Genomic DNA, 10,670 nt, shown 5'->3' on the forward strand with positions numbered 1-10,670 from the left:
GGGTTGTCATAGAGGGACAGGTTGTCATAGAGAACGGGTTGTCATAGAGGGACGGGTTGCCATAGAAGGAAAAGCATAAGTGTTTTGGCAAAGGGTCACTCAGAGGTCAAAGCTGGGAAACAACCTGGTCAAATTTGTTTTTTACAGAAGCAGTAACAGGAGGGGTGTGTGTGTGTGTGTATGTGTTCATATGCGTGTGTGTGCGTGCATACGTGTGTAACACAGAAGATTCTGTGGCAAGGAGATGATTTAAAAGGTGACCTTAAAAGCCAGGCGTGGTGCCTCATATTTTAATCCCAGCACTGGGAGGCAGAAGCAGCCTGGTCTACTGAGTGAGTTCCAGGACAGCCAAGGCTACACAGGGAAACTGTGTCTTGAAAAAAGAAAAGAAAAAAGGATCTTACAAGCTTCTACAAGGACCAACGACACTGAACTATGGCAGTAGGTTGACCAAAAACGGCTTGTTCCATGCCATCTCCTACAGAAGCATCTCATCTGCACAGGAACCAAAGCAAAGGGGAGTTCTGCAGGGACGCTCCTCCTCCTCCTCTTCCTCCTCTTCCTCTTCCTCCTCTTCTCACGCTCTTTCAGAAAGCCGAGCATTCCGTTAGAGAGCACGCCCCCTTTCTATTTTAAAAAATGATTTGTTTTTATTTTATATGTTTGATCTGCGTGTGTGTGTGTGTGTGTGTGTGTGTGTGTGTGTTGGATCCTCTAGATCTGGAATTATAGATAGTTGTGAGCTGCTATGTGGGCATTAGGAATTGAACCCAGGTCCTCGAATAGCAACCAGTGCTCTTAACCACCGAACCATCTCCGCAGCCCCAGCATGTCCCTCTCTGTATCTCACAGCCTGCTCTCCTCTGCGTCAGTGTTATTTTGAAGCTGGTCCCATGGCCATGCTTAAGCATGAACTTCTGTTTCCCATTCATGGCAGTCAAGTGTCCTCAGTGGCTGAGATCAGGACCACAGTGTGTTCTGGGCAGGCACACGAATGTGGACCGCCCTGTCCCTGCACACTGCCTGAGTTCTAACCACGTCTGGGTAGTGATGCTCCAGAGAGAACACCAGGTCCCTTCGGCCAGGGTGCTTTGCTCCTGGTTTCCACTTCCTCGTCCCTTCCCTCGGCTCTGGACCCGGGTGTGTCTCTAGACTTTCTTTTTCCTCTCTCGACTTTTCGTCACAGGAATCTAGTTTAATCCCTCACTCACACGCTTTCTCATTCTTTCATTTATTATTTTCCTGTAAGTCGCATTTTATAATAATTTCGTTTCTTGAACTCAAAGTAGTTTTGAAGATTTTTTTCTCATACAGCTTTGTTTGGGCATTTTTTTTTAAAAACTTACCCACATGTTTACACAGGGGAGTACCCTACCCACTCTCACCGTCACCTTAATTACAAGCCAGGAAACAGAGGCTGAGAAGTATGGCATCATTAAACACACCAGGTAATGAGCCTCTGTAGGGGAAGGAAAACGAAGGCAGCTGACACTGTCTATTAAATGAGTCCTAGCTTCAGCTCTCTGCAGCTGCCTTTCCTCATCTGTCAAACGAGAAGACGGACCATGCCTTCCTTCCCGGGCAGCAAATCCAGTCCTGCCTCACACCGCTAGGCCTCAGCAGACGTCGGGAAGCTCAGGAAGGCCTCCAGGAGCGAGCCCTTCACTCTTGCATGGTTCATTTCTTGCATCATTTCATTTTGGTACCACGCTGACAACACCGACAATGTGGGTGCCAACTGGAGATGTAGGGTGGCCCCCTGAGCCAAAGCCGTAGTGGCCACTGTGTGCCTAGGTGGTTACTTCCTGGCAGAGAACCCCCGCAGCCAATTTTCTCAGTTCAGGGTCTCTGCTCAAATGAATTCTCATCTTTACAAGCTGCAGCCTTCAATGGGTGGAGTTGTGCACGTGGGTGCCTTTCCTATCTTCCTGTCTTCCGCTGGACAGGAGTGAATTTTGATCTTTAACGGAGTTCATCTTTCAACAGGTGCTCTGTCTACGGCAAACTCGCTCTCATGCCTTCCCTCACAACGCTTCCTGCTTTTCCTGTCTTATGGCTCTCACTGCAGATCTGGGTAATGGCAGGGGGCAGAGGCCATGTCACTCCCGGAATGCTATACTGTCTTGACGTTTCTCTAACAGACATATTAGCCCATGACTCTTGAGTTCAGACCCCCCTCCCTCCACACACACATCCATCCTGGTCTCTCCCACCAGAAGGGTCCAGTAAGACCCTATAGGGCTATTCTCATCCAAAGTTTCAAATCTTCCACGTTCCCCCTCCCTCCAACTCGGTTACAAAGGCTTAAAAGAGCCACGCGGTCAGAGCTGTCAGAGCAACCACCAGCTCTGGCTACCAATTTTCTAGGTTGCTTTCCTTCGCTGCCTTGACAAAAGCAAGCTAGAGAAGGAAGGGTTTCTTTTGGCTCCCAGTTAAAGTACGCAGTCCGTCATGGCAGGGAAGCCACGATGGTAGGGGCAGCAAACAGCCCATCGCACTGCATCCACACCGAGAGCTGAGAGACACGGATGTCGGTGCCCAGCCAGCACCCTCCTTCTTATCCAATGCCCACGGAACAGCGACGCCTGTAGTTCGGGTGGGTTTTCTCTGCCTAGATACTCTTTCATAGCTATTCCCTGAGGTCTGTCTCTTAGGTGACTCTAGACCTCTCAAGCCGATAACAGTTATCACCACACAGCACACTGCCAACGCCACGAGGCCATGAGTAAGCGAGCTAGAGACAGGAACATGGTCCGTGGTGTTTCCTCTCAGCCAGGGCCTTGACCTCAGCCTGCTCCCTCTTGTACTCTCTGCTCCTCGCTTTTCTCAAACGACAACCAGGCTCTTGCCTCCTCTGACAAATCTCCTCAAGCCGTACTCTTTCCTCCTCTTCCTCCCCTAGGTCCCTGCTTAAAGAAGACAGCTCCTGAGCACCACTGAAAACTGCATAGACTTACACACACACACACTCACACACAATTACATATGTATATATGCACATCTATATATCTAAAATATTTCTTAATAACTGACACTAGTGTATAAGCTCCACAAAAACAAGGGATTTTGACTACTTTGCCTATAAGGGACCCAGCACACGCAGTCACAGAGTAAAGACTTGAGAGAATGACCGAGTGTGACCCCGGCCCCTTTTCTGTGGGTTGAGGGTCATAGTCTGGAGCAGGACAATCCCTATCCGCCCAAGTGTCCGCACTTACTTGGCGCTGCGGACCCAGTGTGTGTGCCGGTACAGGGAGTAGAGGAAGCGCTGGCGGAACATGTTCCATACTTTAATCGATTTGTCTTCAGAAGCTGTAACCAGAAGCTGGCCATCAGCCGAGAAGTCCACACTGCGAACTGGAGCTGTGTGTCCCTTAAATTCAGAGGACTTCCCTCTCCTGAAAATAAAGGTTAAGAGTAATACATTACTATTTTAATAGTTAATTTATTTTTAATATTTAATCACCACACGGAGTCGGAAACTTACAAGTAGCTTAAAGCTTACAAAACCTTACAAAATTGGTGCGTGAAGGCCACGTGGTGCTGCGTGCTTCACTTGTCCTTCTGTGCACTGGCTGGGGTCACGGAAGTCACTGCTAGTACCTAACAGGAAGGAGGCTGGTCACCCTTGCCCCTGAAATGCATTGCTGCTTCTGTCTTAATGGAAAATACTATTCTGAACCAGTCACTACGCTGTACTGTGTGCTACAGCCGACTGGAGTCTAAAGAAGTTTCAACTTTGAAGAACTAAGGTACATTAAGCTTGGCAGCCCCAAGGCCATACACACCATGTGGAGTTCTGTGAGCTACTGGGCCAGGAGAGGAAGGATCTTCCATGCTAGATACACAACACCTCTTGATGTTCTTCCTTACTCCTGAGTCTGCATCAACCAGTACCAACTACAGAGGCTCTAGTGCGTACCTACTGCCTCGCTGACCTCACGGCCTCTATCTTATGCTCACGAACAGCAAATGAGCTTTGAAATTTTTGCATACAGGCCTGTTCTTAATTGGGGAAGAAGGCAACAGAGCAAGGGAGAGTAGATGTGAGGTGCTGGAGGTGAGGAAAAACTTTTAAAAACAGATGAAGGGGGGACTGGAGAGATGGCTCAGCAGTTAAGAGCATTGCCTGCTCTTCAAAAGGTCCTGAGTTCAATACCCAGCAACCACATGGTGGCTCACAACCATCTGTAATGAGGTCTGGTGCCCTCTTCTGGCGTGTGGGCATACACACAGACAGAATATTGTATACATAATAAGTAAATAAATATTTTAAAAAAAAACAGATGAAGGCTGGTCATTCTCTAGAGAAGCCCTCATGGGTGTGCACTGTCCCTCCCATACAGCTCTTCTATTATTAACACACGGTAAGTTAAAAAAAAAAAAAAAAAAAAAAAAAAAGCAAAAGAATCAGTAGACTAAGTGGTGCTGATTGCCAAGGTGAATGCTGAGAAATTCTGTGTCAGTGTTAAGTTCGCAAGGCACTATAACCAGGACATTATAGTCCTTTTTTTACATTTGGAAAATCATTTCCTATAGTACACGGGAGACTGCCACAATGACTGGCACGGATACGGTGCCAATTCAGCCAGAAACACCTGTTTTAGGTTCTCAAATCTTAGATGCCCACAGGAATCCAAACACCTGTACCTCATGCTGCATTTGCTACCTTGGGATTGGGGCAGGCAGCACTGTCTCTATGGCACACGTCGGGAGAAGTCCCGTGCACCTTCTCCTCCACGCACTGCATCCCTAAACCCGGGGGTCACCACTTCCTCCACACCCTCTGAATAGCCCTCTTCTTTCTGCCCCAGTTCTGCCTGCCTTCAGGAACTTCTATCCTTAGCACCCTTCACCTCGATTAGTGCAAAAGCCTCTTAATCGGTCGCCCGGCTCTAATCCTTTCTCCCCACCCCTGTCACCTACATACTGAGCTTATCACTGTTGAAAAGGTGATGAATGACAAGCACACAAATCCCAGTGTAAATGTGTTCCTGGCTCCCTAGCAGGATATCCTGCCACGGGGCTGAACTTTGTACCCGGCACATTCAGAGCGCTTCAGACACACCTGTGCCTCTGCAGTCACGCTCTTAGGAAGACCCCTGCCCATCTGCTGACGCAAGCACGCTGGCCCGGATCTGCTACTAGGATTTGAATAACTGCAGTATATCCTGACTTTTAAAATTAAATTCCTTTCTCTCTCCTACAGGAATGACCGTACCCATCTCTGTGAGATACCATTTAATACATCAGGTACACAAGAGAGTAACCACCTACTGAATTTCACTCAGAAGAGTCAATATTATAATTACAAGCTTGGGAGATTCAGTCTGGCTTGCCCAGTCAGTGGCCCATGGGGGCAAATGTGACTTTATCATTAATTTCTATCACCAGGCATAGGATAATGCATACGAAATAATCGATATTGGTAGTAGACATCCAGGAGAGAATACAAGGATGACTTCACTCCGTTTTCAATGGGAACTCTTGCGAAAAGAATCAGGAGACAGCAAAGAAAAGACTTGCCATCCACAGTGACCAGGAAGCGATGGACAGTCAGTCATTATCATTAAAACAGTCCCTGAACTTCAGTCTATACCCCGCCCAGCAGGCTGTGCTACTGCGTGGCTATCTTTCTAGGGCCTCCTCTGGGCAAGGCTGCCCTGCCTGGGCCCCACTGCACAGGAAACCTAGTAGAAGCCCGGGCAGCAGAGTTCGTGTGCTGTTTGCTGGGCTGGCGCCTCGCCACTCTCTTCTTTAAGATCCGGTCTGATTTTGTGACTTATTCTGTCCAGCACTGGTGACACTGTGCAGCTGAGGGCCAAGTCCTTAAGATGTCCAGCAGTTTTTGCTGTCACAATCCTGGAGCTCCCCTGCCACTCCGTAGGCTATTCTGCTGGGTCAGAGGGCTTAAGGAAAACCAAGAACCCACACTTGTGACTGAGACACAGTGTGTCTTCCAGCTCAGCCACCAGCTCACGAGGCTGTGTGGTTACCTCTGCCAACACCAAATGGGGAGAAAAGCATCCCAACCACCCACAAGATGAAGAGAAGTGTTAGTCTTTGGACTGAGCTAGTCAGTAAGGGGGATTTTAAGCAGTAATGATATCTAAATTCCCCGTTGCCATGATTCACCACTGTCCTGGCCTACTGTGATTATTTAGAATAAATAATCTAAATAATAAATGGCCTACTGCTATTATTTAGAAAGAGAAACCAGTACAGAAATACAATCGCTAGGTAGATATCTACAGCAATGATTCGGGGTGATTTTAGTGCACCCACCCCCTGAATGATCCATTTCTCACATCAGTAATAGAAAAACCAGCTGCAACCCCTGAAACAATGAACTTGTCCTCGATTTCCAGAGCTGAGGCTTTCAAAGTGTACACTTTCTCCCGAGCCTCAAACTCAACTCCTCTGAGTTTCCCTAGGGTCCATGCACACTCTCATGTCAATTCTCTCGAAGACTTTTTACCTCTGTCAGCAAAATATTCAGACTTTTCTGAACGGAATTTCCCCTGGGTGGTGGCAGAATGAAGTGCCCGGCGGCAGGCACTCATTCACACACGTGCTTTCTCTCTAGGTGCATGAGAGTGTCACAGACTGCACATCAACCCTGCCACCATAGAGCCACAGAGTCCCATCCTCTGCTACAGGACAGAGGAAAAGGACAGAACACACAGGAGCCAAGCACCCTAGAGAAAGGAGGGGTAGATACATAGTACAAGGCTGGCTGGCTGTTGGCGGGTATGGGGCCAGGGGATACTTAAAATTTAAAACTTACAAAAATATCCTAACTCCAGAGCTTTTTACAATAGACAGGCTGTCGGCTCATGTCTGAACAGTGTCTCCCAGAAGATCTGTTATCAGGGAATGAGACTTCAGCAAATGCAATGATATATGTATATGGTTTTTCAAGACAAGGTTTCTGTGTAGCCCTGGCTGTCCTGGTACTCACTGTGTACACCAGGCTGGCCTCGAACTCAGAGATCTACTTGCATCTGCCTCCAAAGTGCTGGGATTAAAGGCATGTGTCACCACTGCCAGGCAATGATTTATAATATTGCCTGAAATTTTTTTATTTTTTTTTATTTTTTATTTTTTTTTGGTTTTTCGAGACAGGGTTTCTCTGTGGCTTTGGAGCCTGTCCTGGAACTAGCTCTGTAGACCAGACTGCTCTCAAACTCTCAGAGATCCGCCTGCCTCTGCCTCCCGAGTGCTAGGATTAAAGGCGTGCGCCACCATCGCCCAGCCTGAAATTTTTTAAATGAGAAAATTCTAGAGCTCCAAAATGAAAGATAACAAACAAAGGACAGTCTAAGCACAGGGTGTCAACGGGGTTCCAAGGGCTCCTAAAAAACCCATGAAAGGGTACAAGGAGGTTAATAATTAAACTTTTGATATATGCCATTGTGTTTCAGAGTTACACGGAGATTGCTGGCCATCTCCCAAAGATTCAGACATACTGTACCTATCTCCAGGTTAGAAATGGTTTTTCAAAAGGAAGACGTAACTTTGAGTTGAACGAAATAGTATGAGTTTAAGACCAGGGTAGTACTTGTGTGATCCCAGTGAGTACAGGTCATTAACTAGTTGAGGCAATCTCACGAAGCACATTAAGAGCAGCCAGACCTCAGGAGTCCCTCGCAGTTCCAACCCAAAACTTATCAAGTGTTTCTTCCTCTCACCTATCAGGAACCCAGAGCCTAACAGTTCTGTCTCGTGAAGCAGAGGCTAATAAGTTTCCTTGTGGAGAAAACTGCACGCTGGTCACAACGTCCTTGTGGCCCACATATCTGTAAGCTCTAGTGTTTGGCTTCAAACTCCACAGCATAAGAAAGGTGTCCCAAGAGGCAGTGGCTGTCGAGAAAGAGAAGAACAAACAAACCAGGGTTAAGACAGGAACGGATGCATACCTTGTCACTAACAAATGTGATTAACAAAGAAGTCAGAGGTTGTAGAGCTGACCAGGTAAGGGCAAAAGTATTTTATCGTTTCAAATGATTTTTGTTTCATTGTGAATATGCAAACGTGGTAGTGGCGTGCTTCAGAAGAGGTACAAGTCCCAGGATCCAAGGGGAGCATAGCGACTACAAGCTAGCAGAAGGAAGAAGGCTGAAGAAGAGGGCACTAGACTGAGTCATTCCCTCTGGGTGCCTGGAAGTTACTTCACCTCAGTGTGGGGGCAATCAATCTTTTCAGAGGGACAGGCGAGCTACTTGAGAAAAGTATGTGGAAGCGAGTCCACCCAGAAGTCAAAGCAGTAGGAGTAGCCCTAATACACTCTTTGCCTAACCCTACCTATTAGCGTTTTGTCTGTACGTCCTTGGTGCTTCTCTCTGTGCGTGAACACGGGTATAAGCAAAACGATTTTTTCCTGAACCATATGAAATGCACTGTATAAAGCATGTCTTTGTTGCTAAACATTCCCACAAGCTTTCCCTAGGAATATGGGTTGTTTTTTGTTTTTTTCTCACACGCCCACGGTGCAGGTAAGCTTGAGAAACTAATCACCCACTTTTATCAACTGGTCCAGAAATGTTTTTAAAGCTGGGTGAGAGGCCCTTAAAAGTCTGTTTCTGCTCTGTAATTTTATGACATTTGATGATTAATAAAAAGAACTGTATATTGGACATTAGCCTAAAAATCTTCAAATCTTGCCTACAAAACAAGTTCTATCATGCACACATCCTAGAACAGCCCCAACAGCAGAAATCAGGTCACTGGGAATCACCATGTCTACATAGAATGCTTGGAGATATTGGCAACTTTGTAAACTTCAAAGACAGTGCATATCACTGACAGGCAGGAACAGGGCCCAGCTTTACAAAGTTACATAAGTCTCCTAAGTTCCTTAGCTTATGCATTATCTCCACTTTTAAAGTCCGGTGAGTTTCTAGGTTTTGAGCCATTATTTTATTCAATGTATTTCCTTTAAAAAGGGGGGGGGGGAGACTGGAGGAGGTGGGGAAAGAGTACAAAAAGTTGATGTTCTACTGCAGTTTGTCCAAACTCTAAAACATCTGTACTGGGGTCTGTTTACTGGGGATTAGGGACAAACAGGGAAGACAACTGGTTACAGATGCTATGCTGGGATCCTGGTTCAGTTCTGTGGATTATGCTGCAAACAGGATACGCAAAGGCAAGTGAGACATAGCCATTCCCTCTCAGAAAGATCATGTCTCAGTGAGACATCATTAACACCATCATACATGGAGGGAGCATCTTAACACATCATTTACTCAGCTGGGAGGTGGTGGTGCACACCTTCAATCCCAGCACTTGAGAGGCAGTGGCAGGTGGATCTCTGTGAGTTCGAGGTCTACAAGAGCTAGCTCAGTTCCAGGACAGCTAGGATACACAGAGAAACCCTGTTTTGAAAAACAAAACAAAACAAAAAAACTCATCATTTATTCATGTTAAACACCATGATGAGAGGGTCTGTCCTGGGGAAGGTGGATGAAATGATCTAGCTAAAATGGCAGAAAGAGCACTCTGAGTAGCGAGAATGCCACTTCGTCTTAGCCAGAAGGCCCAGAAGCAATTTTTGTTGTCATTTTTATTTTATTTTTTTAAATAGGGTTTTACTTTATAACCCAGGCTGGTCTCAAATATGTAACCTTCCCGCCTCAGCTTTCGAAGTAGTGGGGGAAAAGGCATACACCACTGTGCCTGGCAGAAGGGAACTCGTGTGCAAAGTCTGAGATTGCACTCGGAAGACAGGACAGGCAAGAAGACAAGTGACATCACAGGGCACAGGCTTTAGTCAAGGAGGCACGGGGAGAGGCACGGTTTACCCCAAGTGCAGCAGGAAGCCATTGGGTCTTGCAAAGAGGGCACCCCATGCTCTGGGTGGGAAAACTGTTACTGTCCCTAGAGAAGAGCTTTGCTTTTGTCTTTTCAAATGAGTAAAGTCTGTATGTGTTACGGATTAAAATGGTAAAACAGTAAGTTTTTGGAGAACATAGAATACCTTTATGACTTTGAGGGAAGTCGTTTGCTAAAACAAAAAATATAAACTACTAATCATAAAGAGGATGACATTTTATGCTACAGTAAAATGAAAACACTTTTCTCCCTTGTGGGGGGTGGGTCACTGTAAACAGAATGTGGCGGCACACATCTTTAATCCAAGTGCTTGAAGGAAGAGACCAAAGGTCTCTGTGAATTCAAGGCCAGCCTGGCCTACGTAGTGAGTTTCAGGCCAATTCAGGGCTGCACAATAAGACCGATGTCCCTCCCCCCCCCCAAAAAAAAAGCAAAGAAAGGCTCTCGTGTGTGTGTGTGTGTGTGTGTGTGTGTGTGTGTGTGGTGTGTGCGTGTGTGTGTGTGTGTATGCATGTTTGTGTGCATATATGGAATCCAGAAGACAACCTTGGGTATTATTTCTTAGGTATTTTCTATGCCTTGCCTTGATCTTTCTTGATCGTTCCTCCCTCCCTGCCTCTCTCTTTCTTCCCTTCCCTTCCTCCCCCTCCTCCATTAGCCAGGGTCTCTCACTGGCTGGGAACTCTTCAAGTAGCTTAGACCTGCTGGCAGTGAGCCCCAGGGATCTGCCTGTTGTTGCTTCTGCAGTGCTGGGATTTCCTAAGGGTGCCACCATGCCTGGTTTTTAGTTAGCTTTGCCTGGGTTCTGGGGATGGAAGTCAAGTCATTTTTTTTTTTTT

At 46.6% G+C, this 10,670-nt stretch overlaps 1 protein-coding gene across 1 annotated transcript in view; it reads right to left on the reverse strand.

Annotated features, from left to right (window-relative positions):
- Positions 1–10,670, reverse strand: part of Poc1b (POC1 centriolar protein B) — a 79,760-nt gene that overhangs the window by 50,854 nt on the left and 18,236 nt on the right. Inside the window, exons 3-4 of the mRNA XM_005358124.2 lie at positions 7,692–7,863; positions 3,219–3,398 (exon numbers count right to left, since the gene is read on the reverse strand). Of these exons, the coding sequence (XP_005358181.2) occupies positions 3,219–3,398; positions 7,692–7,863 (352 nt within the window). The remainder of the gene's footprint in view (positions 1–3,218; positions 3,399–7,691; positions 7,864–10,670) is intronic.

Source organism: Microtus ochrogaster, chromosome 24, assembly GCF_000317375.1.
Source record: "Microtus ochrogaster isolate Prairie Vole_2 chromosome 24, MicOch1.0, whole genome shotgun sequence".
Lineage (NCBI taxonomy): Eukaryota > Metazoa > Chordata > Mammalia > Rodentia > Cricetidae > Microtus > Microtus ochrogaster.